At 37.5% G+C, this 16,248-nt stretch overlaps 1 protein-coding gene across 7 annotated transcripts in view; it reads left to right on the plus strand.

Annotated features, from left to right (window-relative positions):
• TFDP2 (transcription factor Dp-2) overlaps positions 1 to 16,248 on the plus strand; it is a 180,950-nt gene that overhangs the window by 45,180 nt on the left and 119,522 nt on the right. For 4 of the 7 annotated variants that reach the window (XM_081569580.1, XM_081569585.1, XM_081569581.1 and 1 more), the window contains exons 2-3: positions 3,948 to 4,050; positions 11,931 to 11,997. In XM_081569580.1, coding sequence (XP_081425706.1) covers positions 4,024 to 4,050; positions 11,931 to 11,997 — 94 coding nt within the window. In that variant the 5' untranslated portion in view covers positions 3,948 to 4,023. Of the gene's footprint in view, positions 1 to 3,947; positions 4,051 to 11,930; positions 11,998 to 16,248 lie in introns of those variants that run through there. The other 3 variants (XM_081569625.1, XM_081569587.1, XM_081569605.1) reach the window with 1 other exon arrangement.

Genomic DNA, 16,248 nt, shown 5'->3' on the forward strand with positions numbered 1-16,248 from the left:
TGGTTAATTGGGCAAATTAATTCAACTTTCTAAAGCTTAGTTTTATCATTTGTAAAATGTGAACAGTACTAACATTTATCTGATAGAGTTGCAGTATGAATTGAATGAGAGAGTATATGTGAATCACTTCGATAGATATGCTCATCACCTAAGAAAAAAGTTATACACTGTCACTTCCTATGAAAATATCTTCTAATTAATCCCCTTTATCAAAAGTTAGAGTGCAAAAAGAGAATACTGAAGGAAGTTATATCAAAAGCAACTCTGTAGTTGCAGTTTAGAGGTGGAATTATAGCTGCTATTTGTTACCTGTTTTGTTGTATATATTTTCCAAACTTTGAAACATGAGTGTATATTTAAAATTACTACCATCTTCCATTTAAGTATGCTTTGTCTTCCGTTTCAGCTGGTTTTGCTGGAATTTTAATTTTTAGGAACATCTTTTTCAGCAGTGTTAGAAAGTCTACAAATCTCGATTCAAGAGACGTTAGTTCGGTAAATGTATTCTTAATTATTTTTGCTTTCCTCCTTATATTTTGATTAATGTTGTACCAATTTAAAAGGCTTTGTGCCCACAGCTGCTAAGTTGTGATTGGAAAGGAAAGGGGCTTGCTTTTTGAGACCATCTGTGGAAGTTGCATTGTCTGAGTCTGACAAGAGATCATGGCAGATGGTGAGGTCACTGAGATTGACTTTTTGAGCTTGACATAATGTGCTCATGAAGCTGGAAGAAGAAATCCGACTTACTTTTTTAACCAACAGAAGAACATGGTGACAGGAAGAAGTGTACAATTGTTGAGTCTGGATGAAACATAATGCATCAGTGCACATGACTGGTTTAATCTTTGACAATCGCCAGTACTGCCAAGGTAGTTGTTTGTTGAAACATTCTGTGCTGTCTTTATTTACTTTCTAGGCCCTTGGTTTAAGTCATATGTTGTAAATAACATTTAGATTAAAGACAGTGTAGAAAAAAGACAAAAAGCTTTAAAGATACTTAGAAATGTACATTTTTAAATCGAAAGGTTATAGGCTGTCACTCAAAGCCAGTGCAGCATACTTCTTCATTTTTAATTGAATGAAGATCTTGTCATAGTCCCATGTCTTTTTATAACATTTATCTTAATGTAATTTTGTATAATTTAAATTGCACTTGAAGGTCTATGCTTACTGTTTCTCTCATCTATTAGGAGCTCTCTAGTGTCTGGATTAGTATTTTGCTCATAGTGTGTGTTCAGTAAGTGTTGGCTAGGTAGATAAATTAATGAATGAAGTTATTGCTGACCCTTTGTTATTTTAGATGAGTTTGTTTTTTTTTAACCACAGTTAAATGCTTTTTTTTTTTTCCTACTTTGAAATTGGATTTATGTTGTGGTCTTTATCACTACTACTATGTGTGAATTATGTATTATTTATTTTGGAGGAAGAGACCTTAATTTGTCATGAGAAGTCAGTGAGCCATTCTTTCCTTAACATTAATGAGTACTTTTGCTAGGCAGTGTCCAAATTATTTTCCACGTCTTGACTCATTTAATTAAGTAGATGTATTGTGCTACTACTATTTTGTAGATGAAGAGATTGAGGTACAGTGATGTTAATATATGTGTGCTTAAGATACTCATGTACTTTGGCTCTAGTTCAAGCATTTATCATTTAGGTAACATTTAGAAGTTACAGTTTGTGCTTACCTCTGGTGAGAAGATGCTTATGTTTTGTCTTATCAAGCTCAGTTACTGTAGCTAAGATGTGTTTTTATTGGTCGCCTCTTGTTACTGTGTGTTGAAATAATAACATCTTGTTAATTTCTTGTTGTTTGCATGAGTAACAGTTCAGTTCAGTTCAGTCGCTCAGTCGTGTCCAGTGCCACTCACTAACCCAGTCCTTAGGAAATATAATCCCGTATGGAACACTGAGTATAGTAAGGAAGCAGATGCTCAGAGACAAGGAGCTGTAACCATTACAGCCATTCTCTGAAAATGAAGAAATGAGAAAGAGGGGAAAGGGGCATTTAGCTGAATCTGGTAGCCCAGCCTAACAGTGACTGCTTATATTTCATTGACCAGAATTATGTCATGGCCAACCCATCTGGGAAGGAGACAGCAGGTAGTAGTTTTAGTTGGCGTATTGCTGGTTTAGTGAATGAGATGGGATTTCAGGAACATTTATCTCATATTTGTAACACTGAAGAGGATATAACAGATAGTTGGTTAAGTTTTATTCTTCCCTTTGAATGTCCTATTAAAGTTTTAATTTTGAAATAAGAGAAAAGTTGCAGAAATACGCAAAGACCTTTTGAATACCCCTGACCTAGAATCACTAGTTTGTCAACATTTTGCCACACGTGCTTTAACACTCCTACTTTCTCTATATATACAAATTATATATACATTTATTGATCATTTGAAAGTATGTTTCTTCTGTCATACCCTTTTGGTGCATTTTTCTCTAAGGTTGAGGAAAGTGAAAAAGTGAAAGTGTTAATCACTTAGTTGTGTCCGATTCTGCTACTCCATGGACTGTAGCCCGCCAGGCTCCTCTGTCCAGGAGGTTCTCCATACAAGAATACTGGAGTGGATAGCTAGCTATTCCCTTCTCCAGGGGATCATCCCAACCCAGGGTCAGACCTGGGTCTCCTGCATTGCAGGCAGATTCTTTCCTGTCTGAGCCACCAGGGAAGCCCATTCACTTAAAAAAAAAAAAAAAAAAAAAACCACACAATCCTCTGATCAGAAGCAGGAAATGAAACAATGCAGTTATCCAGTCGGCAGACCATGTTTCACTTTCTCCAGTTGCCCCAATAATGGTCTTCATAGCAGTTATTTTTTGTGATTCAAAGTCCAGTCCAGGATCATGCGTTAAATGTAATTTTCATATGACTTTAGTCTTAAATCTGTAATGTTTCTTCAGCTCTCCTCTGTTTTTCACGATAAACTAATATTTTTAAGAACTCAGGCTACTGTTTCATAGAATGTCTCTCAATTTGCATGTCAACATCATTGCCTCATGATTAGATTTAGATTATACATTTTAGGAAATACCTCAGAAGCGATACTGTGTCCATCACAGTGCACCTGGGGAGATGCATGATGTTGGTTTATTCTGTTATTGGTCATAGGTAGCTTTCATCACCTTGGCTGTAGTGGTATGTGCCAGGTTTCTTCACTGTAAAATTTGATGTAAGAGGTATCTTGTAGGGAAATATTTCAAGACTATATAAATATCCTTTTTCTCACCAAATTTCATCTAATCATTTTAGCATCTTTTGGTGATTCTTAACTAATCCATTAATATCACAGTGTTTACAGATTGGTGGTTTTCTAACTGCTTCATTTCTTTGTACGTATTAGTTGGAATTGTATTGCAAAGAAGATGTTTCCTTTCCTTGTGATTTGTTTCTATAAATGTGAACTCTTGGATTATTATTTTATTCATTGGGTTTAGAATCTATTACAGTCTGTTGTTATTAGTATGTACTTAGGTGCTTAATTGCCCCTTTAAACTGGCTTAAGTTGTCCCCTTACGTTGTGGACTCTCTAGGCTGTCTCCTGTATACTTTTAATACGTCTCTGTCATTCCTTACTTTAGATACTCAAAGTGTTCTGGGTTTATCTTGTGCATTTCCTGCCCCAGTGCTGGAATTGGCTATTTCTCCCAGAATCCCTGGTGTTGCTTTCAGTGGATTATCTACACCAGCAGAGTATAATATTTCAAAGTCCAGGCTCTGTCACTTCTTAGCTGAGTTGGTTTGGTTGAATTATTTAACATCTTTAAATTGCAAGTTTTGTCTGGAAAATGACAGTTAGAATGGTCCACATCTCGTAGTGTTGTTGTGAGGATTAATTTAGGTAATTAAAAAACGATGAATATCACATAGTAATTATGACATAAATGTGGCTTCTTATTATGATGACTATTACATTACTGTTCCCTCTTTTTCCCTTTAACAGGATGTTCTTTTAAAGAAGTATTGAAGACGAAGTTTTTTTATTTGTTTTTTAATGGCTTTACAGAATTTTAAATTGAATGCAGTTTGACATGACGGCAAAAAATGTAAGTATTTGTAAAGTTTTAAATGTAAATATCTAAAATGAGCTATACTTTTTCCTATGCACATTTTCTTCACCATTTTGTCTAATCAAATTCGGTTTACCGGCATCAGTGTATCCCTGTTTTTGTTTCTGCAAAGAAAGAGAATGTGAACTTTAACGCTGTCGAAGCTCGTCTCTCACAGCCATGGTAGCCTTGTTGCAAACCGCTGCCAGGTTGCTTTGACTCAACAGCTGCAAAATTGCTATCTCCAGAAATGTTCCCATGTTCCCACCCACCTCCTGTTTTGTGTACTGTTAATAAATTTGCTTTGGTGCTTGCTGGAGAGTTACTTGGCATTATTGAGAAAAAGCACTGTTTTCTTTGGCTCAGTTTTTTTCTTCTGGATTTACCCTTAAAAATGTGTGCAATCAGATGTTGTTAAGAAGCAGCCTGCTATGCTTCTTGAGGTGATTCCCGACTTCAGTTGTTTTGGGGAAGTTACTCTTTTTTCTTCTTTTGTTTAAGACTATCATTTCTGAATCTACTTCCTTTCAAGTTATATTGTTATTATACCAATGGATTTGTTTCCAGTTATGGGGAAGGATTATGCCAGAAAATAAATACTACAACATATGTGGAAATAACTTATTATAATTACTATTCCCAGATTATTAGTTTGGACTCTTTGATTGCAGGTAACAGAAACCAGCTTGGGCTACCTTAAACCAAAAGGGAATTTATTATACAGATAAAGGGATGTCTCAAGGAATTCAAGCATAGGAATTGAGCAGACCCTCAGAAAGATCTGGGTCCAGAAACTTGAAATCTACCAGGAATTGAAGCCGTATTTAGTTTTCATGTGTCATCTCTGTTTGTTCCTGTGCATTAGCTTCATTACTGTGTGTCTCTCTGCAAAGTATCTTCCTGAGTTCACAGTCAGTCAGCATCTCAATCTACTTGTTACAGTACCAGCCTGTTCAGAGAAAGAGAGACACAGAGAGAAGTATGAAGGAAGGGAGGAGGTAGCCTGACAGATCCTGTCTGCTTATTTCAGCTCTAACTTCAAACTCCTTGGGGAGGACCTCTGGCACGGCTCTAGTCTGATCCCCACTAGTAGTTTGGTTAGTTATGACCAGAGAGACAAGTGTTATTGTGGAAAAAAGATCTTGTGAGACAGACAGATATTTCTAGATACTATCCATTATACAGCTAAAGAAGAGCATCAAAAAAATAAGAACACCCACTCTGATCACTAACTTCTACTTTCCAGTTATTGGTCTGGCTTTTAGCACACACTAGTAGTTGTAAGCAGATACAGACTTTGCTTTGTTATCATATAATTAATTTTTTTAGGATAAATTATCAGATATCAGCTGCCTTAATCTGTGGCTCTTGTGTCTATTTGTTTAGCTGCTGTTTGGGGGAAAGAAGAAGCAAAGTTTTAGTCTGTGTATAGGGATTTTCCTTGTTTTTCTCTCCTCCAAGAAAAAGAGAATGTAAAAGTTATCCTGAGCAAAAAGGATGACTGCCATTCAACTAACAAGTATATTTTGGCTTAAAGAGGTCCTTTAAATCTTCCTAGCCATCTGTACAGTTTGCTGTATTAAAAGTTGTTTCCTTAAAGTAAAAAAGCATTTGAACCAGTGGTAACTATTCTCCCATTATTTCGTTTGTGTATTTGGACGTCATCAAAGAGTATGCTGTTCGTTTCTCTTCCTGCTCCAGCATCCTTGGGGGAGAGGGCTGTTTGATGAGCTGACCCTCTCCTGATTCCCTGGGATTGGGGACATGGCGGAGGTCAGGCCTCAGACTGGGCATAACCACGGGGGAAAGAATTGAAGTAGACTGAATGTCTGATAAAGCTCACTAGCCATTCTGAAATAGATAAGCACATTTTTGTGGCCTTTTAATGTATTTTGTTGAGATACTCACTAGAGGGATCATATCAGTTTACAACGCCATGAACAATTCATTCTCATCTCTCCCCTCCCCATCTTTCTGCAGCAAATAAATATGTTCAACACTACTCCAGACTCCTACCTTCTTGGGATTTATAGTGTAGTGAGAGGAGATGATAAATATGTAATGTTCATGATACCTGTTATGATGAACAATAAAACGGGGTAAGAGGAGAGAAAGCGATAGCAACGTGGAGATCTCTTTCAACAAGGTATTCAGAAGCATCCTTTTTAAGGAAATGTCATTTAGACAGACGGATGCTCTTCAGTCTCATTCCAGGAGGAAGGAGTCAGCCATGTGAATATCTAGAGAAAGAGCATTCCAGGTAGAGGCAGGAGAAAGTTTGATTGATCAGACAACAGCAGATGACCAGTTGACAAGGTGGAACAGAGTAACTAAGCCACATAAGTGGTAGGAGGTGAAGCCAGAGAGCAGGTGCCAGATCATGGGGAGCCTCGAAAATGGGGGTGAGCAGTATGTGTTTTATTTAGTTTAATTAATTTATTTCTTGTTTGACTGTGCTTGGGTCTTTGTTTTGTGTGGCTTGTGGGCTCAGTAGTTGTGGAGAACAGGCTCTGTTGCTCCATGGCATGTGGGATCTTAGTTCCCGGACCAGGGATTGAACCTGTGTCTCTTGCATTGGAAGATGAGTTCTTAACCACTGGATCACCAGGGAAGTCCTGAGTGGTTTTATTTTAAATGTCAGTGGGGAGCTAATGGAGTTTTTGAGGATGATTTCAAGACATAACTTAGCATTTTTAAGTTTATTCTGGCTACTGGGTGAATCGACTGAAGAGGGCCATAGTAGACACAAGGGACTCGTTTGGTCCTTATCCCAGCAGTTCAGACAGCAGAATATGGTAAGCTCAGCTAGAGTACGGAGAAGGCAATGGCACCCCACTCCATACTCTTGCCTGGAAAATCCCATGGACGGAGGAGCCTGGTAGGCTGCAGTCCATAGGGTCGCTAAAGAGTCGGACACGACTAGGCGACTTCACTTTCACTTTTCACTTTCGTGCATTGGAGAAGGAAATGGCAACCCACTCCAGTATTCTTGCCTGGAGAATCCCAGGGACAGGGGAGCCTGGTGGGCTTCCATCTATGGGGTCGCACAGAGTCAGACACGACTGAAGCAACTTAGCAGCAGCAGCAGCTAGGGTAATGATACTGGAGATGAGGAAACGTGGTTGAATCTAGGATGTATAGAAGGAACAGCCAGCAAGACTTATTGAGTAATTAGGACATGGGGACAGGGAAGAAGTTAAAGATTTCTCTGCATTTGGCTTGTGTAACTGGGTATGTGGTTTTGTGGTTTCATGAGAAGAGGATCTCTTGGGGAAGTACAGGATTTTGTGGCAAATTCAAAAATTGTTTTGAACATATTAAAGTTGAGGCACCTGAAAACATCCAGGTGGAGATACTGGCCAGCCAGTTAGTATAATGATAAATAATGACTCTGGAGCTCTAGGGAAAGCCTGGGGCTGGTTATAGAAATTTTGGAGTCATTTCACAGTAGATTATTTTAAAGTGGGGGGACTTCATGTAATTATATAGTTCATGCTTGGCTAGAGAATCCATCAAGACCAAGGTCTGAACACAGGGATTCTCTAGCAACTACGGAGGAGGAGAGGCAGCAAAGGACAGGAGAAATGGACAGAAAGGAAGGAAAGAGCATTACCCTGATGATGTGGAAGCCAAGTAAAGAAAGTGTTTCAAGAAGGAAGGAGTGATAATTGTATCATATGCCACTGAAAAATGACTCTTAGATCTGGAAGAGATGGACCTGGTTTTATGGGAGCATTAATAAATGTATGTGAAAAAAAATGTATGTGTAAATATTTACATCTTTATTTTCTATTTCTCATTTTGCATTTCTCTTATGAGAACAGTTTCTTGTGAAGAGTTACTTTTGCCTTAGTTCAGTGCCATTCTAGGTCTTTTATGGTTGCAGGTGTTAGAAACCCTTTTCAAAATAGCTTAAGGCAAAGAGTGGCATTTATTGATTGGCACAACTGGAAAGTCTGGAGTACTCTGGCTTCAAATACAGCTGCTTTCAGGGGATCAAATGAAGGGCGTCTGAGCTCTGTCTCCTTTTCCCATCTTTTGGCTCTATCTGGTGGCAGAATAGCCTACACTGGCATCCTAATGCTCAGTCTCAGGAGAGAGGAAGTTTTTTTTTTCTTTTAGCTTTTATGTTTCTGATTCCATGGAGGAGCTTTTGTTGACCCTGCTCGGCCCACATTCTTAGACAAGTCATTGTAGAGAAGGAAGTAGGGTGCCATACATGGTTTGCTGCCTCACCATGGGTCATGGGGCCACCCAGGCTGTCATAGCACAGTTGAGCTCTAAGATGAACAGTCCCACCAGAACTGCGTGGATTGTGGGATGGATCACCTTGCAAAAGTAAGTTCTGCGGAGCTGGTGATATATTCTTTGTATCTGGGGTAAAATAAAGTAGTATCAAGTAGTATCTAGTATCCACTGATGGGGCTTTCCTGGTGGCTCAGTGATAAAAGAATCCACTTGCCAATGTAGGAGACTCAGATCCACTCTCTAGGTTGGGAAGATCCTCTGGAGGAGGACATGGGAACCCATTCCAGTATTCTTGCCTGGGAAATCCCATGGAGAGAGGAGCCTGGTGGGCTAGAGTTCATGGGGTCACAGAAGAACAGGACACAACTGAGTGACTGAGCGAGCAAGCCAAGTATCCACTGATCCTCTTCTTGACCAAAAATGCAGATGTGTTCTCTCCTACGTTCACTTAGTGTACAATAAAGAACTTGGAAGATGATTTTTTGCCTTGTCAAAGAATCTTTTTTTTTTTTTTTAATTTTCCAGAAAGATTTATTAATAACTTTTTAGGAAAAGATAAAATCACAACTTTCACACAGATATAAAATGAACATATATTAAATTATTCTATTTATAAGAAATGAGGGAACCAGGCAAATGTCATAACTATTTCAAAAGAAATATCAAAATAACACAAATGTATATGAAGTAAATGATCCCTACTACCACTGCTGCTGCTGCTAAGTCGCTTCAGTTGTGTCTGACTCTTTGTGACCCCATAGACGGCAGCCCACCAGGATCCCCCGTCCCTGGGATTCTCCAGGCAAGAACATTGGAGTGGGTTGCCATTTCCTTCTCCAATGCATGAAAGTGAAAGTGAAGTCGCTCAGTTGTGTCCGACTCTTAGCAACCCCGTGGACTGCAGCCTACCAGGCACCTCTGTCCATGGGATTTTCCAGGCAAGAGTACTGGAGTGGGTTGCCATTGCCTTCTCCAAAATGATCCCTAACTGAATAGAAAATTGAGACAACACTGGTTATTTTTACAGAGCAAGATAAGACAATTAAAATCACTAGCATACAGGGTTGTTGTTGTCTAGTCACTAAGCCCTGTCTGATTCTTTATGACCCAGTGGACTGCAGCACACCAAGCTCTTTTTTTTTTTTTTTATAAATTTATTTCTGTTAGTTGGGGGCTAATTACTTTACAATATTGTAATAGTTTTTGCCATACATTGACATGAATCAGCCATGGGTTTACATGTGTTCCCCTTCCTGGACCCCCCACCCGCCTCCCTCCCCATCCCATCCCTCTGGGTCATCCCATTGCCCTGCAAAGAATCTTTTAAAAATATGTAAGCCATAATATTCATTACAAAAAATTAGAAAATACAGATAAAGAAACTAGTCTAGAGATTAGATTAGAGATCATACACAAATGTGTGTATGTGTGTGTGGATGAACCAAAATCTATATATAGTGTTTCAATTATTTTTTTGGCTGTACCACGTGACATGTAGAACTTCCTCAACCAAGCATTGAACCCGTGTCCCCTGCAGTGGAAGTATAGAGTCTTATCCACTGGACCAGCAGGGAAGTCCTACATATATATATATATATATGTATATATTGTTTTTTTAATAAAAATGAGGCCAGATTGTTTTGTAACTTACTGTTTAGCATAGTCTCTATGATGAATATCTTCTCCTGTCTTGATAACTCTGTAACATCATTTTAAATGGCTTTTTAATGTTATCTGTTCTATAGACCTTATACCAGTTTCCTAATATTGGCCATTATTTTCTCTTTTTTTCCCCCTTTTTTAACTTTTTTATTTTTGTCAATTCATTGAGTTATTTCTGTGAAACAAAAATCTTACAAAATTACTGGCCCAAAGGGCGTGTACTTTTTAGGGGACCTTTGGTTCATATTACTAAATTGAATCTCAAAAAGACCACCAATTGTATATTCACCATTGGTATATGAAGATGCCAGTTCCCCTTTATTTTCTTTTTAATATTTGTCAATCTAGTCAGCAAAAAATGATATGTAATTTGCTACATTTCTCTGATTGCTAGTTAGATCAAACTGGTATTACATGTATTATCTATATACTCATCGGTCGTTCGTGTCTCTCTTACGAATTGTCTACGTCAGTGTTAAAGTAATAAACCTGTTGCCCTTTGAGTTAACAACTCACACTTGAATACTGCTTTGCATTAACGAACATGTTTACATAATTTTTTAATTTGGTCTAAAGAGCTGCCTGAGTTTGTTGTATGTGTGTGTATTGTCATTCCCATGGCAATGTTCCATGAACACCTTGCTTGTGAATGAATGGTAGAGATAAACTTTGAGCACAGATTATCTTGCTTTGAATCCTGTTTTCTTTCAGTTATATCAATCTGAAACATTAAAAATCAGTGAAATTATAGTGCTATTCTTAGGGAATAGCATTTGACTCAAACATTTAAGCTTTAGACATTTTTTATTCAGTAGACAATGACTGCTTACACTAAGCAACACAGTGTTTGAATATCCAGATAGAAAACTTTTTTCAGGATCTTATTTGATGAAAAATTTTATGTAAAACGAGTTTACTTTTCTTCTCTTGATCTGTGACACATTATATAGAGAGATCCTTTTTAAATACATAAAATAACAAAAGAATAGCTAATATTTTTAAATATTTTAAAGTTGGCCTTTCCTCGCCAACTTTTTCTACTCTCAAATGATCTACTTTTTCTTTGAACCTTTAAACTGTGTTTATGAAAATAGAAATTAATATATTTTTGAAGTTTGAACTTAAACATTTTAGTAGTATTTATCTAAGCTCTAAATACAAACACCTCCTCTCCATCCATGAGACCCAGATTACACACACTGTTGATTTAGAATTGACCTTTATCTTTTTAGAGTATAATCTGTTGGTTACAAAGGCATAGATGTACAGCTGCTTAAAAGTTTCCAAATTCATTTGCTACTTCATTCTGCAGAAGTTGAGCAGTAAGAGCAGGTGTTTAAACGTAACAGTATTCCAGTAACTGTGAACTCTGGACTGTAAATATGTGGTTTTAGTTGAGGTTTTTGCCGTTACCTTTGTATAATAACAAAAAGGTATAAACTGATGCTTTTGAAGTTATTGTAATACTTGTATTAAACAATTCCATTGTATTAAGCATGGAATATTTTAAAGGCTGTCTTTGCCTTCTTTGCTTTCTGTTTACAGTAGAGCACCAACAAGAGTTTCGCCTTTGTTTTCTTTTTGTAGAAGAGCTAAAAAGGAGAGGCATGTTGGTGGGCAGCAGTGAAGGTGGAATTTTGGTATATGTTTTGGCAGCTTCGCAACTGCTACATTACTTGCTTAAGAAAAAAAGCTATCAGTAAAATGTGTAGATCTCACTTCTGCTCATAAGTAACACTATTTCATTAACTTTTATGTTAATGTGGACAATGCAATATTTTTCCCATTTCAAGCAGTATGGCAGCATTTTAACCCTGTTCTTATATCTGATATAATTAACTCATCTTTATGTGACTATGTATAATATTTGATATGGACCTCTGGTGGGAGGTTATTAATAATGGCTTATTAAGTGATCACATATTATTTGAAATCTTATTTATAATTTTTTAAACTATTTTATTCAGGTTGGTTTGAATTCTACAAATGCAGAACTAAGAGGATTTATAGATCAGAATCTCAGTCCAACCAAAGGTAAGGACAGTTGAATAAAAATTTTCTGCATCAGGCTAGTTTTACTGCATTTGTTTTATAAAATAAGCAGCTACATGAAGAATTACTTTGTGTGTAATAATAATTATATAATATTACTGTGTTATCATAGACCAAATAACTTTTATCCTTTAAAACTAAGTTACCTCTGAGAGATGGAACAGGAGAGGGCGTGTGTGTGTGTATGTGTGTTTGTTTTGAGAGACCCTACTTTCAGTGATTTAACTTGTAAAGAATACAGTAGAATGAATGAATATATGTAATTCCTTTTTCTAATACATGGTTTTCTGGAGGAATGTGTATGTCCGAAATCTGACCCACCAGTACAAGAACTTGTGCAGGATGCTGTCAGTATCTTTAAACAATATCTTTTAGTAAGGAGAAATAATATACTGAAATCTTTATGGTTGAGATGATGTGATGTTTGGGATTGGCTTCAAAATAATCCACTGGGGAAAAAAGAGCAAAGTGAGTGGATGGATATAAGTTGGTTAATTGTTTAAGCTGGGTGATAGCTATATGAGGTTTCATTATTCTTTTCTTTCTTCCTTTGCGTATGTTTGAATTTTTTCCATTGTACATATGCAAAGGTGGAAACAAAGTGTCTGCTATTACAATGCAGATAGCTGGGAGAGAAACATCAACTTTCTCAAAGGCTTTATGTCTAAGGTAGGCTTTATATGTCTAAGGTGGACAGAAGGCTAAAGAAATCTATTTTAGTATAAAAATGTCCAGCTTAATAGTTGTAATGGTTTTTAGAAGTATTCTAAGAATTTAGAAGTATTAGCAAGCAGTGAAAGAGGTACCTGAAGCCTTGAATGCTTCTCATTTTTTCCTCAGTTTTCTAAGTTGTGGTAAGATTCACAAAACATAAAATAAAAACACCTCAGCCATTTTTAAGTGTATGATTTGGTGGTGTTTAAGTACATTCATGTTATGCCACCATTATCACCATTCATATCCATAACTCTTCATCTTGCAAAACTACAATTCTGCACCCATTAAACAACTACTCCCTATTTCTTCCTCCTCTAAGCCTCTGGCAAGAACCATCCTACTTCCTGTATCTATGATTTTCACTACTCTGTGTACGTCGTATAAGAAAAGTACACCATATTTATGTTTTTGTGACTGGCATATTTTGCTTAGTGTCCTCAAGGGATTTCCTTCCTTTTTAAGGCTGAGTACTATTCCGCTGTAACTATGTACCACATTTTGCTTCTCTGCTCACCTGTCGATGGACATGTTGGTTGCTTCTATATTTTAGCTATTGTGAATGATGCTGCTATAAACATGAGAGTAGAAATAGACCCTGCATTCAGGTCTTTTGGATGTATTCATAGAAGCAAAGTTACTGGGTCATATGTTAATTCTGTTATTTTTAATTTTTTTGAGGAATTGGCATTTCAATTTTCACAGAAGCTATGCCATTTTACATTCCCATCAATAGTGTACAAGCGTTCCAGTTTCTTCACATCCTTGCAAACATGTATTTTTTATCAGAGGCAACCATGTATGTAAAGTGATATCTCATTGTGGTTTTGATTTGCATTTCCTTAATGACTAGTGACATTGAGCATTTTTCTATGTGCTTATTTGCTATTCATGTATCTTTGTAGGAATCTCTATTCAAGAAGACACTTGCCCATTTTTTAACTGGATTATTTATGTTTTGTTGTTGAGTTCTAGGAATTTTTTATACATTCTGGATATTAATTCCTTATGAGAGAAATGATTTGCAGATATTTTCTCCCATTCATTAGGTTATCTTTTTGCTTTATTGATAGTATCCTTTGATGTGCTAAAGTTCTTTGATTTGATGAAGTCCCAATTAATCTATTTTTGTTGTTGTTGCCGCCTCTGCTTTTTGTCATTTCCATTAAATGACTGCCAAAATCAGTGTTTTCTTCTATGAATTTTATAATTTTAGCTCTTAAGCTTAGGTCTTTGATCCATTTTGAGTTAATTTTTTTATATGATATAAATTCAGAGTCAAACTGATACCCAGTTTTCCCAATAGCATTTGTTGAAAAGACTTATCGTTTGACCATTGAATGATCTGACTAACACTCTTGTCAAAAATCAACTGGCCATATATGTGAGGATTTATTTCTGGGCTTTTTATTCTATTCCATTGGTCTATATGTCTGTCCATATGTCAGTACCATAATGTTATAATTACTGTAGTTTTGTAGTAAGTTCAAATTCGAAAAGTGTGAGTCCTCCTTTGAGATTGTTTTGGCTATGTAGGATCTCTTGCAGTTCCCCATGAATTTGAAGTTTACATTTTCCATCTCTGTGAAAAAAGCTGCTAGGTTATTTTATAGAAATTGCATTGAATCTCTGAATCACTTTGGTTTTATTGATATCTTAATAGTGTTGTGTCTTCTTATTTATGAACATATTCAACTTATTTAAGTAATTACTTAAAAAAATTTTTTTTAATTGGAGGATAATTGCTTTACAGTGTTGTGTTGGTTTCTGACATACAACAAAATGAATCAGCCATAAGTATAATATGTCCCCTCCCTCTTGAACTGCCCTCCAACCCTCCACCCCATCTCACCCTTCTAGGTTGTCACAGAGCACCAAATGGAGCTCCCTGTGTTGTACAGAAACTTCCCACTAGCTAGTTCAGCTCAGTTCAGTTCAGTCGCTCAGTCGTGTCCAACTCTTTGCGACCCCATGAACCGCAGCACGCCAGGCCTCCCTGTCCATCACCAACTCCCTGAGTCCACCCAAACCCATGTCCATCGAGTCGATGATGCCATCCAGCCATCTCATCCTCTGTCGTCCCCTTGTCCTCCTGCCCTCAATCTTTCCCAGCATTAGAGTCTTTTCCAATGAGTCAGCTCTTCGCATCAGCTGGCCAAAGTATTGGAGTTTCAGCTTTAACATCAGTCCTTCCAATGACCACCCAGGACTGATCTCCTTTAGGATGGACTGGTTGGATCTCCTTGCAGTCCAAGGGACTCTCAAGAGTCTTCTCCAACACCACACTTCAAAAGCATCAATTCTTGGGCACTCAGCTTTCTTTATAATCCAACTCTCACATCCATACATGACCACTGGAAAAACCATAGCCTTGACTAGACGGACCTTTGTTGGCAAAGTAATCTCTCTGCTTTTTAGTATACTGTCTAGGTTGGTCATAACTTTCCTTCCAAGGAGTAAGTTTCTTGTAATTTCATGGTTGCAGTTACCATCTGCAGTGATTTTGGAGCCCAGAAAAATAAAGTCTGACACTGTTTCCACTGTTTCCCAATCTGTCTGCCATGAAGTGATGGGACCGGATGCCATGATCTTAGTTTTCTGAATGTTGAGCTTTAAGCCAACTTTTTCACTCTCTTCTTTCACTTTCATCAAGAGGTTCTTTAGTTCTTCTTCACTTTCTGCCATAAGGGAGGTGTCATCTGCATATATGAGGTTATTGATATTTCTCCCGGCAATCTTGATTCCAGCTTGTGCTTCCTCCAGCCCTGCGTTTCTCATGATGTACTCTGCATATAAGTTAAATAATGGACAGGTCATGGTGGAGAGGTCTGACAGAATGTGGTCCACTGGAGAAGGGAATGGCAAACCACTTCAGTATTCTTGCCTCAAGAACCCCATGAACAGTATAAAAAGGCAAAAAGATAGGACACTGAAAGACGAACTCCCCAGGTCAGTAGGTGCCCAATATGCTACTGGAGAAAAGTGGAGAAATAACTCCAGAAAGAATGACAGGATGGAGCCAAAGCCTAAACAACACCCAGTTGTGAATGGCACTGGTGATAGAAGCAAGATTTGATGCTGTAAAGAGCAATATTGCTTAGGAACCTGGAATGTTAGGTCCATGAATCAGGGCCAATTGGAAGTGGTCAAACAGGAAATGACAAGAGTGAACATCAACATTCTAGGAATGAGTGAACTAAGATGGACTGGAATGGGTGAATTTAACTCAGATGACCATTATATCTACTACTGTGGGCAGGAATCCCTTAGAAGAAATGGAGTAGCCATCATAGTCAACAAAAGAGTCCAAAATGCAGTACTTGAATGCAATCTCAAAAATGACAGAAGGATCTCTGTTCATTTCCAAGGCAAACCATTCAATATCGTGGTAATTCAAGTCTATGCCCGACCAGTAACGCTGAAGAAGCTGAAGTTGAACAGTTCTGTGAAGACCTACAAGACCTTCTAGAACTAACACCCAAAAAAGATGTCCTTTTCATTATAGGGGACTGGAATGCA

Source organism: Giraffa tippelskirchi, chromosome 2 (genome assembly GCF_054371585.1).
Source record: "Giraffa tippelskirchi isolate mGirTip1 chromosome 2, T2T-mGirTip1v1.2.pri, whole genome shotgun sequence".
Taxonomy (NCBI): Eukaryota; Metazoa; Chordata; class Mammalia; order Artiodactyla; family Giraffidae; genus Giraffa; species Giraffa tippelskirchi.